The sequence below is a fragment of the Pteronotus mesoamericanus genome, unplaced genomic scaffold (assembly GCF_021234165.1).
Source record: "Pteronotus mesoamericanus isolate MK-2021 breed Mesoamerican mustached bat unplaced genomic scaffold, CSHL_Meso_final contig_27, whole genome shotgun sequence".
Taxonomy (NCBI): Eukaryota; Metazoa; Chordata; class Mammalia; order Chiroptera; family Mormoopidae; genus Pteronotus; species Pteronotus mesoamericanus.
Genome location: NW_026555115.1, coordinates 5,629,868 through 5,650,406, shown reverse-complemented (window position 1 = coordinate 5,650,406; position 20,539 = coordinate 5,629,868). Strand labels below are relative to the sequence as shown.

The 20,539-nt window shown below is 39.4% G+C and overlaps 1 protein-coding gene across 3 annotated transcripts in view; it reads left to right on the top strand.

Annotated features, from left to right (window-relative positions):
* The window catches only part of CCDC93 (coiled-coil domain containing 93), a 115,693-nt gene that overhangs the window by 49,260 nt on the left and 45,894 nt on the right, over positions 1 to 20,539 (top strand). For all 3 annotated transcript variants that reach the window (XM_054574991.1, XM_054574992.1, XM_054574990.1), the window contains exons 12-13: positions 13,029 to 13,145; positions 18,763 to 18,825. In XM_054574991.1, coding sequence (XP_054430966.1) covers positions 13,029 to 13,145; positions 18,763 to 18,825 — 180 coding nt within the window. The remainder of the gene's footprint in view (positions 1 to 13,028; positions 13,146 to 18,762; positions 18,826 to 20,539) is intronic.

Here is a 20,539-nt window from a genome sequence, read left to right as displayed (position 1 = left end):
TAGGTCCATGTCCCAGTACTTTCTAACAATATCTGTTTCCTCTGCTTCCAACTACATGATGATGGCCAATTTGTTAACCTCTTCTTGCCCTAGTATCTTCATTGGCAAAATGGGAATAATATTACTTTCCTGGCAGGGTGTCATGAAGATTAAATGAAATGTGACCAAAATGCCTAAAATAGTGCATGGCACATTATAGCTGTTCAGCTAATGGGTAGCCTTTATTTGCATTTTTATAGTCTGCCCTTTTTTTTTTTTTTTTTTTTTTTTTTGTTGGCACATCAGACCCTAAACATTTTCTGTTTTAACCTTCACAATTATGTGAATACTAGGTAATCCATGTGTTGTACAACACAATTCAGTAAACATTTTCCCATTGTTAGGCTTTTAAGTTGTTTCTGTTTGCCATTGTAGATAATACTGTTGTAAAATCTGAGCAGGTAGTTTCTGCTAAAAGGTTTCCTAGGAGTTGATGATTGGGTTATGACTCCTCTGTGTTGTCTTATAAATAAGTTGTAACAGTATAAAATACTATCAGTAATGAAGGGCCAAAGACCACTAGGAACACACCTCTAGTTGAACAAGTTGAGTTTATCGCCGGTTCTATTGGGGAGACCACACAGCAGTGGGGACCATGCAGCATCTCAATAAGGAGGCATTATAAAAGACTTGTTACGGGATTTAGACTTGTATTAGGTGATTTGGGTGAAAGTTCAAGAACTTATGGCTTTACTCTGTGTTGGCTGCTTTAAGGATGGGCAATTCAATGAATGGACATCTAAGTAAATCTCATATATATACGATGGGAAATGAATCAAAGTTAAAGCTGTGTACTTATATTAGCCAGTATAGGAGGGTATTTGGTCATTTGAGGGATTTGAGCAATGTTCAGGTTTTTGTTTATGTTCAAACATGATTATAGGATGGTCATGTTTTTGCTTCTGTCTTCATGATCTTGTCTGATGATGATTTTGGGAATTTTTTGTGGTTTACACCAAGGCCTGGTATAAGTACAGGACAGCTCATTCAAAGTCAAGGCCTTGCTGAGGTTAGCTCTCAGATACCAGAGGTTGCTTTTCTCTTTTTTGTTTTTTGGTCTAGTTAGTTATCTATTACTATATTGCAATATTGTCACAAATGCGGTGGCTTAAAACAACACACATTTATTATTACATAGATATGTGGGTCAGCAGTTGGGTACAGCTTAGCAGGGCTTTCATTTTAGGCTCTTACCAGATTGCAATAGAGGTTCTGCCTAGGGCTGCAGTCTTATCTGAGGTTCAATTGGGGAAGAATTCATTTTTGAGCTTTTGTGGCGGTTGGTCGCATTCAGTTCTTGCTGGCTATCAGCTGGAGGCTGCCTTCAGTTCCTTGCCATGTTGGCCTCCCCAGCATTGTCACTTGTTTCATCAAAGCTAGCAAGGGAGAGCTTTCTCACAAGACACATTACAGTTTCATGTAACATAGTTATATATATGCAATCACATAAATTTCCTGTCTTTTGCTGTATTCTCTTGGCAGAAGCAAGTCACAAGCTCTACCCACTTTCAGCGGGAGGTATTACACAAAGGCCTGAACACTAGGAGGCAGAGATTATGGGACCATTTTAGGAATGTCTACCATAATGTGTTTTTTTATCTCTTTAGTCTTACTGCCATAAATTGTGCTTAAACCAGGCATTGACAGTTTATCTAAAACCCATGTCCCTACCTTCAGGGTCTCAGTAGTAAGACTGTTGGAAGTAGAGATGGGATTGAGGAATGCCCAAGAGGGAAGCCATCAGTGGTACTTGGAAAGAAACCCAAATTAGGTTGAAATCAGGATAGGTTTTTGCTTAGTGAAAAAAAAGGTATAAAATAGTTTTGGGAGGATGAAAATGTGAAAATTATTTCATAACAAAGGAATGAATCAAACAGCCTGCCTGGTATAGGTATTTAGAAAGTCAACAGGCAATGGGATATAAAAGACGTAAAATATATATATATTTCTTTATATATATATTTTTGTGTATATATGTATGCGCACACACGTGTGTGTGTGCAGGCTTTTCTTTCATTTGTAGGTTCAAAAGTTCTTACAACACTGTAACATGATAAATAATCCACACGTTTCAAAGCAAGTCTCTGAGATATGTAACTCAATATGGTTCCTGAAAAGCATCAGGGAAGAGGAACATGAAGAATCTTCATATAATTCATGAGTGTAACTAGGCTCTTGGGCTAGGAGCACCATCTCCCTTTGTTTCCGAAGGTTAACACCCTTCTTAGAACGTGCTAGATGAGACTCAGGAACTGTCAGAAATTGAGTTGAATGGAAGTCTGAAAAATACGGAATTTTCTAACACACTTATCCAGACTAGTAAGAAGGGTGCAGATGTGGAACAGGCTGGTCCCACATCCAAATGTAGTGGATAAAAATTCGGGAGGGATATAATTGGAGCAAGGAGTCCCAGCCCCACACCAGGCCTCCCAGCCCAATGTTCTAGTGCCAGGAAGATAAGTTCCCATAACTTCTGGGTGCAAAAGCCAGCAGAGATAGAGTCAGTGGAAGAAACTTTCAAAGTCTTAAGCGGTGACCCTTAAAGAATCCACACACAGACTTATTTAGACTCACTCCACCTGAGCTCCAGCACCAGACTAGCCGCTTGAAAGGCACCAGTGACATACAGGGAGGAACTGAAGTGTCTGGCATCAAGGCAGGAGCTGAGGGCAACTTTCCCTCAGACAGAAAGGCAGGCAGAAGCCATTGTTCCTTTTCTGAGCCCCACTCGCCCCCGCTCCAGCCCAGCACCACAGAACCAGCAGGCAGTTGCCATACCTGAGACTCCATCCGCCTGGCTAACACTATTTGCCCAGCCTTGGAGATGTTCTGAGACTCTGCCCCACCCAAACTGTTTACTGTGACTTAAAAGAATAATTTGAGGGGACTTTGAACTGAGTAAAGATAACTACACCTCAGGAATGTTGCCTGGATCAGAAAGTCATAGGAATCTTAGCAAATAGCAGGCCCTGGCTACTTTATAAGAGAATCAGGCCTGAGCTGGAACCAGGGTGATTTCTCATAAGCTTAGATGTGAATATTTCTAATTCCATCACCTGGTTACACCCAAAAATAAATTTTTTTACCATCTTTCTAGCAACACTGGCATATGGAACAGAGGAAGAATGTGGGGGAGAGGAGGAGTTGACTTCTTAGGAACCTCCTGCTGTGGCTACAGATGGAAAAACCCAGGTTGGGATCAGAGGGTGAGAGCAGGGGTAGATTTTTATACCACTTCCTTCTAGACGTTTCTTCACATAAGGTTGCAGGTGTGAGACAAGTCATATCCTAAATCTGTGTACTTCTGGAGGGCCAGGATTAAGTCATATCCTAAATCTGTGTACTTCTGGAGGGCCAGGATTTCATCTTTTGTCTCTGTTTCTCTGTTGCCTAATAGTACTCAGTAGAAGCTGGTGGATGACTGGAAGACTTTGAAGACTCACCCAAAAACCCCAGTGTATGACTTCCCTTCTTGAGATAGGCTCCTCTCTGCTGCTGTGTGATCAGCTCCTTGTTGTCTCCTTCACAGCAGTGCTAACAATGCAACTTTTCATTTGTCTCCCAAGAATAGAATGTTTGCAGTCAATGAGGCCTGAGATCACTGTTTGTCGCCATTGCCTAACATACTGGGATTTTCACAAACGATTTGTTAACGGAAGAAAGAAAGGAAGGGTGAAGAAGGAACAAGAAGAGCTTTCAAAACTGTGTGTGTGTGTCTCTCTCTCTCTCTCTCTCTCTCTCTCTCTCTCACACACACACAATTTAGGCTTGGGGAGAAGGTGGAGGAAACAGCCACTTTATGAATGAATCAGGTTTTCCCAACTAGACTATGATGGTCCAGTGGTAATGTGTGTATTTTTCCACATCTGTAATGCCTCCCACTCTGTCCTGCACATAATAGGGTCTGATCAAAGGTTAGTCGAACCAGACCAAGGAAGGCAGGGAGAGAGATTTACAGCTCTAATCAGAATTTAGAGAATAAGGAACCCAGTATATCTGGAAAGAATCATGCTAAATATGTTTGGGTTTCCAAACCTCTTAAAGATTTCCTAAATTCTAGATGACTGATGAGATACAAAGTAACTTAGTAGTAGCAGGGAGAATGATATTACTAATAAATTGCCAACCTGGTAGAATTGTCTCAAGTCTCACAACACAGCTTATACCTTTCAAGGTCTTTATCTATTTGGATAAAGACATAATAATTACTTTTGTCAGATTTGAACATCATTTAACTTAAAGCTAGAAAAGAAGAGTGGCTAGTACACTGGAGAATAGAATCAATATTCAAAAATATCTTAGATTGAAATTATGAGCCCAAGCCAATAAATTCATTTTTTTAATGAAGATAAATGTGAACTATTTTATTTAGTTTCAGAAAAATCACTTGTACCCATTTAGGATTTGGTGAGGATGCCATCTTACCTGACAGTAGCTCATGGGGATAAAAGAGAGTTTTGGAATTTTTTTTCCCATATGTCTTTAATGTTAAGTGTATTCTTACCTTGGGACCCAGAGCTGTGCCTTAGATTCAGCAATGTTATATGAATGTAGATCTTTGAAATTAGTGGAAGTCAAAAATATTGCAAAGAACTTTTATGTATCCAGTTTCATTAATAGAAGCAGAATGTAGATGGATGGTCCCATCCTATCTGCTGTTCTCAGAATACATCTGGAGTACTTGAAAATGTCACTTAGGAGCTAATGAGCTAGGATGGTATGGCCAGAGGATAACAGCCAAGGTGGTGAAGGTTACTGACATCTTGTTATAAAAGAGAGAGAGGAAAGAGCTGTGATGCTTGTAGATACGATAAATTGAACTGTGGAAGAGTGATTACACTTAATCTCTGTTGTTTCAGGGAGGAATGGGTGGGTACTTGTCTGAATCTTTGCAGACATGATTTTGCTGTCTATTTCTGCTGGCTTTTGCTCATCATACTTGGACTTTGTGTGTGCTTTTGATTTTTGACAGGGAGTTCATATTTCTTGGAAATTTATCTGTAGAGTTTTTTGAGGCCTAGAGTTGAAGCGCTGTTCTTCCAGACAGAATTTGCTTTCGCTTCTGGCAAGCCCCAGCCCAAGCCTATATACTCATAGTCTTGACTTGTGGGTTTTGGGATCAGCCAAGTAGTGTATAAATTTAGACCACAGAAGCACATGTGGGCCAGTCTGTTGTTACAAAATCTCATTGCAGGTATTTTTCTACTTACATCTTTGTCAAGGTTTATGCACAGCATGTGCTGAGTTGTAAAAATCAAAGGTTGAGATCACCTGGTTTTGGCAGACTTGCTCAAGAAAAAAGCCAGCTTCAATGGATACATATACCTACCTGGATTTCCACTTTCACTAACTTTTTCGACTTCCAGGCTTTCTTACATTCTTACTAGCTTATAGATTTTTTAAAAGATTAAATAAATAAGTATTTTATATTTTCTATTTGTTTTTAATAGGAGGGTAGTCAAGGTGCCAGTAACTGAAGTTCATCTGTTCAGTAGAGAACTTCTGGCACCCTCATGAGATAGGGATCTTTATTATTGACAGCTTGCGTAGGGGCGGGGCGGGGGGGCGGTCATATAGAAGAGATTCCTGTTTCTAAAAAAGATTTTTATGTAGATAACCTTTTAGGTCTCTCTCATCATGAAAGTATATAGTTGGGGTTTTTTTTTAAAGATTTTATTTATTTTTAGACAGAAGGGGAGAAAGAGAGGGAAACATCTATGTGTGGTAGCCTCTTGTGTGCCCTCCACTTAGCAACTGGCCTGCAAGCCAGGCATGTGCCCTGACTGGGAATCGAACCAATGACCCTTTGGTTTGCAGGCCAGCACTCAATCCACTGAGCCACACCAGCCAGGGTGAAAGTATATAGTTGTAGCTAAAGTAACCTTTTCTTTTCCTCTCTGTGGAATTTACTATTTTGAACTGGGCCAATATTAATTGAGTGACATTTAAATTTGATTCCCCTAAGAATGGAAGTTGTGAATAAATGTAAATTATTAGAAAACTGAATCTGAGCTAGAAGTGATCTAATCCATGTTGTGGGTTTGAAAGCACATTCTTAATCTGAAATTGTTGAACAAAATTAGATTGGTACTATAGCCTTCACTCCAGTGTGAACACAAATGTAATATTTGTACATGATTCATAACTTTTTGAGGGATGTTGTACTTTTCAGGTTGAAATCAATTAATATGCCCCAGGATTTACTTTTTTTTTTTTTTTTTTGGTCAAGAATTTAGTGAAAAGCCCACTTTTCCTGTTCTCCAGCTGGGCAATTTTTGTCTCATCCTTCAAGATATAACTTGGTCATCTTCAGTATTCTTCCCACGGTGACTCTCAATGAAAAGAATGTCAGATGAGACATACTGCTTTAAAGACCTGTTTCTGCCTTTATCAGTCTCGTGCTTTAGGCTTTGTAGAGGGTATTTGAAAGAAATGAAAAACTGAGATTGTTTAGTTAAAGTATGTGAAAAATAGAGCGATCAGCTTTCCGTTGACTAGGTTAAGAAGTCTTTACAGTTCAGCTCTGGAATAAATGATTTTTAACTTCCCATTGAACAAAACAGTTTACATAATACCATCTCTAGACTCAAAAGCAAATGGAGGAACTCACAAATTTATATGTACTCTGATCCTGTTCATGTGCATATTATTCATTTTAATTGGGCTGGAGAAATGTCAAATATTTAAATAGTGCTTACTGCCCCGATATTAGTGTACATTGAAGCTTTGCAGGTACAAATTTAAGGGACTCCTCAGAGCAATGAGAATTGCTACCTAGCAATAAGAGAAAGGATTTTGAAAGCCTTTGTTTTCTGAGAATACATGCTATTGTTATAGAGATATAATAGTACATTTGTACAGAGACTTCAGGAGTCTTTCTGTGCTCTGCTAATATGTTGTCTGTTTTTATGGTTCTCTGAATCACCTGTCTAGTAAAAGAGTGGAATCAGAAAGGATTTTCCCTTCTGGGTGTTACAAAATGGTGGGTGGGCCCACTCCACTGATTGGAGCTCAGTGCTATGAGGCTGTCCCAATCAATGATTGGGACCAATAAATAATTCCCAAGTGAGTCAGGCCCCTTAGATTAAAGTAGCAGTTCTCAAAATTTTTAGTTTCAGGGCCCTTTAGAACTCATTAAATTATTGAGATCACAATAATGTATGTATTAATTCATTTATAAATGACAATGATAAATGCATTACATATTAACAGCAAAGCAGTGATTTATCACATGTCATGTAAAATCTGGAAAATTTTCACTATAAAATTATGAGAATGAGGATGAAAAAATAGTGTTACTCTGAAAAGGATTTTGAGCTACTTCAAGTGAAGTCCCCTTGAAAGAGTCTTGTGAGACCACATGGCTAAAATTTTAAATCTAGATAGATAGATGGAAGGGAGGGAGGGAGGGAAAAGAAAGGAAGGGGAAAGCGAAAGGGAAAGGGGAAGAAAGGAAAAAGAAAAGGAAAAGGAAAGAAAAAAGAAAAAGCCAGCTATAGAGGATAGAGGTAGACTATCCTGGAAATCTTTACAGATTATCAAGATAGCTACTGGTTTCCTCCAGGAAGAGTTCTTGGAAGTGAAGTCAAAGGTCATAATTTTAAAACAAAGCTGTGTGTGTACCAGGTACACTGATAAGAGGGTATGAAGTTGGGTGGAAAAGGCAGTTTTCATTCTCTTGGAACTTTGGCCATAAAATCACTTAATTGACCAGACAACCTACTAAGAGTTGGAGGCATCATGCAACCCATGCCCAAGTTTCAGGATAGCACTGAATGAGTGTGTGCTCACTCCTGCAGACTTGAGGAGGTCTGGGAGGTAAGCAAGACACTGATCCCCCATAGCCTGCCTGCCAGCCTACAACTTGGTCTGGTCCAAAGCCAGACAAGCAGCTGGAGGAGATAAGGGTACTCAAGATAATCTGAACATCAAATATAGGGATATGCCGTGTGGGGTGGTTCTTGTGAATGGGGAATTAGTTCTATTTTAAATGTCAATAAATCATGAGATAGAAGGCTTATGTCATTCTTCTAGTAAGGTAAAATGCTTTGAGGATATTCCAGTGACACTTCAGAAATCAGGGTCAAGTTAGATATTAAAAACCAAGTTTAAATTATCTATAAGAAAAATGCTATTAAATATATAGCAGACAAAAGTGGCCAAATTAATAACACAGGTCAGGGTGATGCAGTCAAAGTAGAGCAGACATAATTAGTTCATTATAATTCTGTTTCTAACAGGTGATTTGAAAATTGAGAGGGGCTGCTCTTTCCTCTTCCTCCCCCTTTTTTGTACTCAAGTAATTTCCAGAAACAATTCTCCTTCCCCAGACTACAGGTTGTGGATATCTTGATGTGTCTAATTACATCTTTAAAAAGTAACTTCAATTCCCAGAAATGTGGATAAGCTGGAAATATGTTAGTTGACATTTTCCAAAATCCTAGGTTTCAAGGCTAGATATGTTGCAAAGCCAAATGCTTTGTTTTTCTATTTCCTTTGTGGCCTACCAGTCCACAAGATAGAAAATGATGTTCCTTGCTGTTTTATGCAGCCACATCGTGCTGGTTATTCCTACCTCCAGAGTTGTTAAGGAGCTAAAACTCATCATCTGTGAATAATGCTACTGAGTTATTTAGGGAAGTCCTTAGCCAAAATAAATGATGACTGTGACATCTACTTTCTCCTCCTCACTTTCCCATCTCTTTTTGTCATGGGTAAATCTTCTGGACTTTCAAGCCCATGATCACTGTTAAAACATACTGGGAAAATCAAATACCCAATTGTTTTATTGTATTTGAGCTTAAAACCAGTGATTTGCTTGGAATTGGGATGCTTCCAGTAAAAAAGGAAGTGTGATTATCATGGGCATTCAACTATTCATGTTCAGTAAAGCTATCTACGATCATTCAAATAAGTATTCTAAGTATACCTATTGCAACAGGGTCAGCCTTTTTGTTTTGTTTTTTTCCTGGGGCTTCTCTTTGGTGTCCTGAGGGATGTGTTTGTATTCAGTATCAGCACCAGACTACATCTTTTGTATGATTTCTCAGTAATGTTGCTACATTCACCTCATCACCTGATCCAGAAATCTCTCCTTTATTTCCATTCCTGACAGTCTCTGTGTCCTGTCAATCTTTCTTCTCCATCCCCTCCTCATGTATATAATTTCAGGAATTTCCTACTGGCCTGTCAGCAACTTTTATGCTTCTCAAATCTATACTATGTGAACACCAGAAAAAGAGAAATAAGAAATGGTTAAAAAAGCCCATGGATGGGAAGAAATAAGTTGGGAGACTAATGTTTTTCCTGGTAAGGGCTTCTGAATGGTTAAACTTTTTAACCACATGCTTATAATACTTTGATGAAAATGAATCAATTCATTTTTTAATAGTTTTTTTAATTTATAAATCATGTTTATTCTATTACAGTTGTCTCTGTTTTTCCCCCTTGACCCCCCTCCACCCATCCCACCACCAGCCCCCCACTCCCACAGTCAATTCCCACTCTGTTGTCCATGTCCATGGGTCATTCATACATCTTCTTTGTCTAGTCCCTTCCCTTCTTTCCACCATTGTCGTCTTTCCCCATCCCCTCTGGCCATTTTCAGTCTGCTTCACGTTTCCCTGCCTGTGGTTTATTTTGTTCATTAGTTTGTTTTGTTGAATAGAGTCCACTTATAGGTGAGATCATGTGGTATTTGTCTTTCATCAACTGGCTTATTTCACTTAGCTCAGTATTCTCCAATTCCATCCATGTTGTTGCAGAAGGTAAGAGTTCCATCTCTCTTTTTTTCTTTTTCTTTCTTTCCTAAATGCAGATTGATTTTATTTTTTTAAATATCAAAGTTAATTATAAAATATTAAAAAATTTAAAACCATTATAGAGTCTCAGCGATTAAGCCAACATGACACCAGCACAGAAATAATCAAGTAGATCAATGAAATATAGTGAGCATTCTAGAGACAAGTGTATATATCTATCAATATAATATATGATTAAGTTGATATTTCAAATTAATGGGTAAAATAAGGCTTATTCAATAAATAAAGTGCATGGACCACTATTACTTGAAATAAAACAAATATAGAGCCCTATTTCACACATTATACAAAAAATATTCAGGTGAGTTAAAAATCAGTCTGTAGAATCTAAGGAGTTTTAGGAGAAAATACAAAATTATATTTTTCTTACCCTAAATTAAAATATTCAAACCCAGAAGCTATAAAGTAAAATATTGACAATATGACTATATTAAACAGTTAAGGCTGTACAGTATTATACGTATAAAAAAAGTTAAAGGACAACTAATGGAATAGGAAAGTATTTGCAACACATCTAAAAAAGGGTTAATGGTTTGTTTTTGTTTTTTTATTCTACAAACATTTAATCAAAAAATAGATAAAGAATACCAAAAAGTCATTTAAAGCTTTTTAAAATTAATAGAACTAGGTAAGAAATATACAAAAACAGGTTTAGTTTCAAGAAATAATAAAGGAAAAATTAAAATAATACATCATTGTCACATCATGGTTAATACATATTTAAAAATATTGATAATATCAAGTATTGGCAACTGTGAAAGGAACTGGATGTTCATAGACCTTTTTCTTCATTTTTTTAAAAATTTATTTACTTTTTAAATACATTTGTCTCTGCCTCCCCCCACCTCTTTCCCTTGCCCCCTCCCTCCTTCCCTCCCTCAGCTCTTCCCCTTTGGTTTTGTCCATGAGTCCTATCTTCATTTTTTTAAAGCAGTCCCTTTAGCATATTTTGCAATGCTGGTTTGGTGGAGGTGTATTATTTTAGCCTTCTTTTGTCTGGGAAACTCCTTATTTCCCCTTCCATTTTAATTAAGAGCCTTGCTGGGAAGAGCAGTCTTGGTTACAGGCATTTGCTTTTCATTACGTGAAATATTTCTTGCCATTCCCTTTTGACTCGCATTGTTTCTGTTGAGAAGTCAGCTGCTAGCCGTATTGGGGATATGTTACTACTCTTTCTCCCTTGCTTCCTTTAGGATTCTCTGTTTGTTTCTGATATTTCCCGTTTTAATGATGATGTGTCTTGGAGTGGACCTCTTTTGATTCTTCTTGAATGGGACCCTCTGTGCTTCCTGGACTTGTGCTTCTTTCTGAGTCTTTTTTCATTTTCTTGCTCTTTCTGGGAGCTTTTTTCTACCTTGTCCTCAAACTCACTGATTTGGTCCTCAGCTTCAATGAGCCTGCTTTTCATTCCTTCTGCTGTGTTCTTCAACTCAGAAATTGTATTCTTCATTTCCTCTTGCCTCTTACTGATAGTTTCTATGTCCTTTTTCATGCTGATATAGTTTGTAGAATATTCCTCGTAGTTTCCCTGTAGTTTCTGGTAGTTCTCTGTAAGCTCACTGAGCTCATTGAGCTTCCTTAGAACCATTGTTTGGAACTCAATATCTGGTAGTTTACTTGCCTCTATTTCATTTAGTTCTCTTTCTGGGGATTCCTCCTTTCGCTTTGAGTGGAGGTTATTTCTTTGTCTTCCTATTATTTGTGAGACTCTTCTTTTTTGCTTCTGCTTCTTAAGTTGATCTGTCTTGATTTCCTACTTTGTGTTGTGAACCTCTATGGTAGGAGACCGCTGTTTTTTCTTTCTGGATCTCCCTCTGATGATGTCAGATGTCATCCCCATCTGACCCTAGGCAGTGTGTTCGAGACTTCAGTAATCTACTGTTTCTGGCTGTCTCCTTCAGCTGTTAATCTAGTCACTCCAAACTCAGTAGGCTGCCTTAGGCAGCTCAGGGTGGGGCAGAGTCCCTCCTGGGGGCGGGATTATTGGGTCCTTCGCTGCAGCCATATGGGGGAGGAGTCAGTACTGGGATCCCGCCAGCTACTCTCTCTATTCTTTCCCCAAAGACTCCTTCCCCAGTCTCTCCTCAAGTGTCTCCAGACCTCTCTGTGCCCGCTTTAGCCCAAGATCTACTGTCTGTGGCTGCCACTCTTTGCTTCGCAGGTGGTTTAGCACAGGGCAGGGTGGAATCCCACCTGGGCATGGGGCTTTTGGATCCTCTGATGTTGGTGCCGTTCAGGGGCTGTGGTCTCTACCTGAGCAAGATGGCTGCTGCCGCATAGGGGATGAGTCAGCATTGAGATCTGGCCGGCTACTCTCTCAGTTCTTTCCCCAGAGCCTCCTTCCCCAGTCTCTCCTCAAGTGTATCTAGCCCACTCAGCCCCCGCCTTTGCCGGAAACCAGAGTAAGTGGCTGCAATTAAAAATTTTACGTTAGCCCTTTAAAAGGTTCTATGTGTCTCCAGCTGCCTGTCTCTGGCAGAGAGCAACCCTGCTGCTTTTCAGAGCTGGCCATTTTCTGTGTACTTTTTCGGCTCTGGTCCTGTAAGCTAGAGATCCCTGCTTTTGGTTTAGACCCCGCTCTTCTCAGGGGGATCCAACTGGCCATTTCAGTATTCTTCTGGTGCTGCCGCCCGTGGGCACCCCGCCTGCCTTCTCAGGTCTGTACCGCACTCCTTACCAGTTAGATTGTGCTAAAGCCGATTCTTCTGTCTCCGAGGTTACAAGGCTCCTCTCTCACTATTGTTCAGTTGTGTGTAGCAGGTGATTTCTCCACAATTTAGTTGTTATTCCAGGTTGTTCCTGGGAGGAGGTCAGTGTGACTTCCACTCCTCCACCATCTTGATACCTTCTCCAATTTGGTAACATGAAGATGTAAATGTGACCATGTTATTCCTCTGTGTAAGACCCTTTTATGATGCCCTTGGCCAGGTGGTATCAATATAACCACAGTTATGTTGATACTATATTCCTGTGCTTTGGCACATGCCATTCCCTCTCCCAGGAATACAGTTCCATTTATAAGGATTGATCATTATGCTGAGTCTTCTGTGGACCTATATTTTACACAGGAGCTAGTGGTGCTCTGCTCAGACTGAGCAGGAATGGATCCTACATGAACCAAGGTAGACTGATTAAATTCTTTAGATTTGCCTTCTCTGTTTTCCACAGCAGTCTGAGCTATCAGCTGAAGAAAGTCCTGAAAAATTAGGAACCTCCCAACTTCATCGTCGGAAAGTCATTTCCTTGAACAAGCAGATTTTGCAGAAGACCAAACACCTGGAAGAGGTTGGTGTTTTCTTTTTATAATTTTATTCAAGTAAAATGGAACTATTGTTCAAGAACTGAAAACCTGGGGAAGGTGTTAAGGTCTTTGTGGTAAAATGGCCAAAGGGGGTTCTAGAACAGGGGTCAGCAAACTATTGCCCATGTGCCAACCCAGTCTCCACTTGTCTTTATAAACAGAGGTGTTTTGGAATAAATGTACACCCAGAATAAATATTTTCTGTGTCTGTTGTCAGGCTCTTGTGGCAGAGTTGAGTAGGTAGAGCAGAGACTGCATGGCCTACAAAGCCTAAAATATTTATTATCTGCCTCTTTACAGAAAGAGTTTTACAACCTCTTTTCTATAAGAAGATTATAGGACAAGAGTAGCATTTATTGATTCACAAACATTTACTTCTATGTACTAAGAACTAAACTAGGCTATGGGTCTAAATGAAGAAAAAGTTATCCCTGCTTTCAAGGATCTTAAGGTAGTAATGAGAGGCATACACTAAACAAAGCACATGTATCATTTAGCTAGAGCTGTGATGTGATAAGTGCTTGAAAGAGAAGTCTAGGGAGCTGATAAGGAGACCTGACCTAATCTTGGTCACAGAGGACTGCAACTGTAAAGATGAGTCAGTGCTGACTGGGCAGAAAGTTTGCATGGGAAGTGTGCGGGCTTGGGTGAGGATTTAGACAACAACATGAACTAAGACCTGGGAGAGGAAGGATCTTGCCCAGCTTCTCTTTTTTGGCTGGAGAGTCATGAGTGAGACAGCTGGTCAGCAGGGCCCTCTGAGGTCACGTTATGAACAGTGGAAGCCGTTGTAGGATTTAAGTAGAGAAGTAGCATGATCAGCTTTGCATGTTTCAAAGAATATTCTGTTTGCTTTGGGAGCATAAATTAATTGGATTTGGCTGAAAAGGCGTTCTGGGAGAACCATTAGGAGGCTGATCCAGTTGTCTAGACAGGAGCTTTTGGTGGCTTTGACTAGTGATGCTAGGGGAAATGGAGGAAACCAGATCATTTTGAAGAGAGCTTGAAGAGACAGCGTCTGTAATGCTTGATGATAGATAGAAGTGTTTTTGAAAAACCTTTATATCTTCACCTTGGAAAGTAGACATAAGAGGAAGCTGTGGGATTTGACTCAAGAACAGTCATTAGAAGACAAAGTGTTGTTTTATGCATTGGTAATAAGATTTAATTAACTAGAAAAATTCATGTAGCATAAGAAGATGGGAATGAATATTGCTTTCTAAAGTTCACCAGTAGTTTCAACAATTGACTTTTTAAAAACGGATGTCGGTTGACATTTTGAACTTGTGGATTTTTAATTATTTCAAATCCCACATATTCAAAAGATAGTACTATATCAAATGGTCCCATCCAGTCATTTCTTTGTTTAAATTTGTTCTATTAGAATTTGTTCTACTACAGCTGAACAAACAATAGGTTAGTATTACCAAATACCCAGGATCATAAGCAAACAAGGATACTAACGTGGACTGTGATTGGTTTTCATTTGATAATTTGTTTAGGCATTTTAATTCTTAGCACAGAGAATATAATCTTTACTCCTGGTCCTTGCCAGTGAAAAGAACCTGAAAGTGATTCGTTCAGAAAGAACTCATATAGAATGAAGATGGGCATGAATCAAGGATGAGGCTTTATCCATCAGAATGTCTTTATCCTTTGAGGGAGGATAGTAGTGAGGACATTGCAGACCTCATGAGCCAGAGTATCTCAGCATGAGTAGATGTTTTCTTTTAACTGACTAAACTTGGAGAGAAGGAGTGCTATGCCTTGTCCCAGGGGCAGTCCTGGCACATTCTTGGTCTAGCTGAAAGGGCTATGTTTACCAGGAACCTATTATTTTTCAGCCATACTACCTAATATGTAGCAGGCTGTCAGTAAATGACAGTGATCATTATTGCAGTGTTACTAGCATGTGCAGTAACCCTTGCTTATGTAGCTAGGCCAACTGAATGAAGAAAATGAGGTAGGGATTTGCCTAGGGTCACATATCACATATGAATTGGGGCATCTCAGATGATGGTAAAAGTGTGCCTAGAGAAATTGCTTCAAGGATGAAATGAAAATATAAACAGGAATAGACTTTTATGAATCAAAGCTTTATGTAAATATAAGAAACCAAAGATGTAAATATTTCCAAATAAGCCTGGATATGAATGTTTTATAAAGATTTAAAACCAAGATCAACATTTTCATAAAAGTTTCTTTGAGCTGTAAGAATACACATTTTTTTCCCAGGTAACTTGCTAAACCCACTTTAATTTGGAATGTTCTGTCAAAAAAAATATGAAGCCTCTGCCAGGGGTGTCCAACCTTTTGGCCTCTCTGGGTCACATTGGAAGAAGAAGAGTTGTCTTGGGCCACACATTAAATACACAAACACTAATGAAAACTGATGAGCAAAAAAAAAAAAGGTTTTAAGTAAATTTATGATTTTGTGTTGGGCCCCATTCATAGCCATCCTGGACTGCGTGTGGCTCGTGGGCCACGGGTTGGACATTCCTTTGTTCCTGTCCCTGAATTTGCCCTTTTGCTGCTCACCTCAGTTAGCTGGTCTACAGAGTTTTTTCATCTTCTAATAGCCTCTGATTCTATTGGTCAGAAATCACAGGGGCCACTAACAACAATCCCAACAACAAGCCTTTTGTGTAAGAATCCAGGTTTCTAGTGCTTCAATTCTAGTTCCTTCTGCTCTCTCCTCAACTGTCTCCCTGGCCACCTCATCTGGCCCTGTGGGTCCACCTTACACTTAATTCTTGGTGAGTGCTGAATAGTGAGTCACAATGAGAGCAAATACTGCGTGTGTGTATACTAAACACATTTTTTTCTGTATCATTTTTTAAGTGCTCCAACCAGGTTTTTATTTCTTTTAAAGTATAGGAATCATACAAGCTTACTGTAAATGAACCAAATAGTATAGAACTGTATAAAAATGCTCCATTTTTTAGAGCCAGCCTTTATTTTCTAGACCTTTGCAAGTACTTACATATGCGCATTCACCTGGGGACAGTGGGTTGTCTGGTTACAAAATTGAGTTTGTTTTTTACTTACTCTATCACAGATATCTCTCTTTCAGTAATAATTCTGGCTAACAAGGACTTTTTTTTCACTGACTGACTACAAGGCTTTTTTTTTTAAGTTAACTCATTCAGTTCACACAACATCCTTATGAAGAAGGTACTGTTACTATACTCTCCTGTCTAAGTACTTAACAGGTCTGACCCTGCTTCCAAGACCAGATGAGATTGGGTGCCTTCAGGGTGGTATGGCCATAGACCTCATTTTACAAATAGGGAAACTGAGACACAGAAATGGGAAGTAATTTTGCCCATGGTTACACAGCTTGTTACCAGTGGAACCAAGATTTGAACAAATAGATCTACCTTATTCTTTCTAATGACTACATAGCGTTACATAGTATATTTGTACTGTAATATATTTAACCTGACCCCTATTCTTGGGTATGTAGGTTTTTCCAAGATTTTTTTTTCCCAATTACAAGTTTATCCTACCATGAATATGTTCATACCATCATATTTGTGCAAATATATAAATTTCTTTAAGACAGATTTTAGGTAGTGGAATTGTTAGATCAAAAAATACATGCATTTTCAGTTTTATGAAAACCTGTCAAATTATTCATCAATTATTTTACCAATTTACATTTCTACCAGTAATATGAGAAAGAATCAAAACTTTAAGAATCTTTCCTACAAGATAATGCAGGTGGAAAGCAACCAAGACGCACCTGTGGCCTTAGTGATAAGAACCCTGGAGAAGGTCTAAGTCCAACAGAGAAATCGGGGAAGGGTTGAACCAAGAGAAGGGGTAGAGGACATCTCATCATCCAAGTGAATATGCTGCAGTGGTGCAGAACTGGAGTGCAGCTGGTATAGATAGCTGAGAAGACACAGAAGATTGAGGAAGGAAAGAGGAATCAAGTAAGAAAGTATTAAGAAGCGGCTGAATTTTGGGGGTGATGAAGGTTAGGAAGAAGAAAGTGTAGGCAGGAGAACCCTGGAGGACTACAGCAAAATGAAAACTAAACCTAGCTACTGGAACAGTTCCTATTTAAGAAAATATGGTCAGATGAGAAGGGGAAAACTCTTACTGGTTAAATTAGTTAACAGAAGAGCTGAGTCTTCCATTCTTAGCACACATCTACTTCCCTGCCAAGATCCAGCCATTGAGTATGAATCTGTTGGTGAAGCATTCCTTGAACTCCCCGATGAATAAGGTGACTGTGTCCTTGGGCATCCCATGGGCCTGTCTCAGCTCCTGCTCTTCTCATACTTTAGTCCCCACTCTACTGGTCCAGCTCCTCGAGGGCAAGGACTATGTCCTGTTCATAGTCTCCTTCCACTCACCTCATATGAGCAGAACGTTGGGTAAATATCAGATGGGTGGGTGGGTGCAGGGGTGAGAAGAGGGCAGGCAGGTGGATGAAGCTGGTGGGAAAATGCCAGGACCCCTTCCTGTGGTCCCAAAGAGCATCAAGAGTTAAATCACTAGGATTTCAAGAGGGGGAAGAAAAAAACTTTCTCTGGAAATACTCTCATCTACCAGTTAAACAAATAGATTAATAAAAACTGCCACTGCACAGGTGGCTCCTGTGAAAAGGGAGAAGCCAGAGCCTACCTGCTTCCCTCCTTTGTCATTTCTGCTCTCTGCTTGAGTTGGCTTCCTGATAGGCCTTGTTGAAATGTACCCACTCATCAATCTGAAGACTGGTGATAAGAAGTGTGATTGAGGAGTAATGATTTCTGAAAGTGATAAAATTCTCAAGAAGTTGTATACAGGTTCAAGGGTGGGGCAAGTTATTTTGGCATTTTTGAGATAATAAGATGAAATTTCTCTGCTAATTTGTACGCAGGTAACAAATAGTTTGATGATGGTTTTCTGCCACTTCTACAACCTCCCCTTTTCTAAAGTGGAAATGTACAAACTGTTTGAACTTTTAATGGAATGTTTTCAAATTTCTAAAATCCATAGACAGCACAAGGTTATATATACCTTTTTAGTAAGGAAAAGGGAAATGACATTTTTGAGATGTAAGTTTACAATTTATGCAACTTTCAACATAAAGGTAATTCATATTCTTTCTCTTAGTGTTAAAGTCCTGAATACTTTCTTTTTTCTTGCATTGTTTGCCAATCAGTCATTTTGTGCTGGATCTTGAGTGCTGAAGTGCAGTTTGTATTCTGTGAATGGACAGGTTGGTTAACTGAAGCAATTGTAGCCATATAGAAAAGTTATACCTGAATTTAAATCCAGTCTTTATCAGCTTTCAGCTATTAAGCTTTAGTCAAGTAACTTAATCTTTCTGAGTCTTTATATGTCATCTGTAAAATAAGGATTTTATCTTCATCCATTGAACATAAGGTTCAGTGATAGGCTTTATGCAGAATACCCAGTATCTCTTCTGACATGTAGTTGATACTATTATGTAAGTTTTTTCCTCATTTACTGTTGGCAACCTTTCTAAAATTCCCACATTTGCTCAGTTTAAATCTTTCTGAGCTTCCACTTTCTAATCTGTGAAGTGAAGGTATCACCCATATCTGTGATGTAAGAATAAGATCAGTTGTCTTCTATCATTTACAGCTACAGGCAAACCATACCAATCTACAAGCCAGGTACGATGAAATGAAGAAAACGCTGACAGAGGTAAGCAGGGTTTTCTACCTCCGTGGGCCTTTTTAAAAATCATTTTTGACCTGCGCTATTAATGGAATGTTGTGTGTCGTCAGTGTGTGTGGAGGAGTCGTGCTTCCCTTCTCAGGGCTCAGGCCCATTCGGAGGCATAGAGCAATCACATGACGGTGCCTGACCCATGCCATGAGTTTATCCATGCTTCCATGTTCTAGCTAACCCGTCAGCGATTTGGGTGGGAGGCATCACTGAGTGGGCTGCAAAGGTCAGGATAGGCGTCCTGAGGAAGGTGGCCCTGGTGGGGGGTGGGGCAGTCCACAAAGAAGGACATGGAGGGTCATTCACAGTACATGGCCCCTACTACTCCAGCCGCAGGGTATAGAACAGCTCCAAAATACTGAATTTCATGAGAGTGAGACAGTTTCTCTTTGCAATATGAGAGAACCACAGTGATATAATTTGCTGTTCAAAATTACTGATTAAACCTAGGTGGGATAGGGGAGGAGATCTCAAAAAAATAGGGAGTTTACTGGTATATTTTGAAGCATGTGGTTCATTTTCTAATCCAGAGTATGAATGTACCATTTCACATCATCATTAGTGTTGCTTACCTTCCACGTCTGATTTCCTGGAAAACCAGACGAGCAAAACAAACACCTCCGATGCCAGCTCTGTCACGAGGAGAGTGAGATACTTCTGTCCTTTATATTCCCATAAAACTACCCTCATCTGGATCAGAAAGGCTCTCATGATTTTGGAGCTTGGGCTATGGCTGTACTCTCTACGGGCCCCTCTGTGAGTACCCCACCTAGTACTTTTTAGGCCTCGTGGAAACTGGACTGATCTTCAAACATGTCTCTGAAACCACGTACCCGTTTCTTTTAAACTTCACATGAAATCTGCCCATTTAAAATTCTTATGTTTATAGCAGTAGGCAGCACTTACAAACCTGAAAACCTGACAAAGATTTTTAATTCTGACCTGGACTGATCTCTTTGATTATTGTCAGAATGTTTAAAAAGGGCAGTTAGAGTAAATTCTTCTAAAATTCTTTCTAAAGATCCCTTTGTTGCATTAGGGTAGACCAGCATCTTTCCACTCTCCTATGACTACATTCCTTATGGATTAGGTGGCCAACTCTTGGGGTGGAATTTCTACTGCAGTCTTAATGCTGCAGAGTCCCTAACATGACACGTTCGCCAAGTCATGGGTCACTCTGTGTATGGCAATCTAGAAAAGATTAAAAGCAAAACATCTTGATAACAGTTTCCTAAACCACATATATACCTTAAGATATAAATCCTAAGTGGTTTTTTGTGCTGAACACTAAATCAAGTATTTGTTGAGTCATTTTTCAGATGCTAAAAAGGTAGAATTTTGCTTTAAGTCAATAATAAGAAGTAACCTTCCCATCCTCAAATAATAATTGCAACCGGCATTACTATGTGCTGGGCGTGCTCTGGGCATGTCACTTGTATATAAGTCTGCTAACTCTTCACAACACCACTAACAACGTACTGTTACCATCCCTGTTCTGCAGATAGGGAAACTAAGGCAGAAAGGTCATGCAGAGGGCCAAGCTGGCAGTCTGGCACCAAAGGCCTCTCAGAGAAGCTTACTAGTAGGACAAACTAATCCCTATCTACAAAAATGGTAAGCTACACAAAACCTAGTTCTAAATAACTGAGGAAGAAGCCTGATTTGGTCAGAATACTGAAGACCAGGCTTG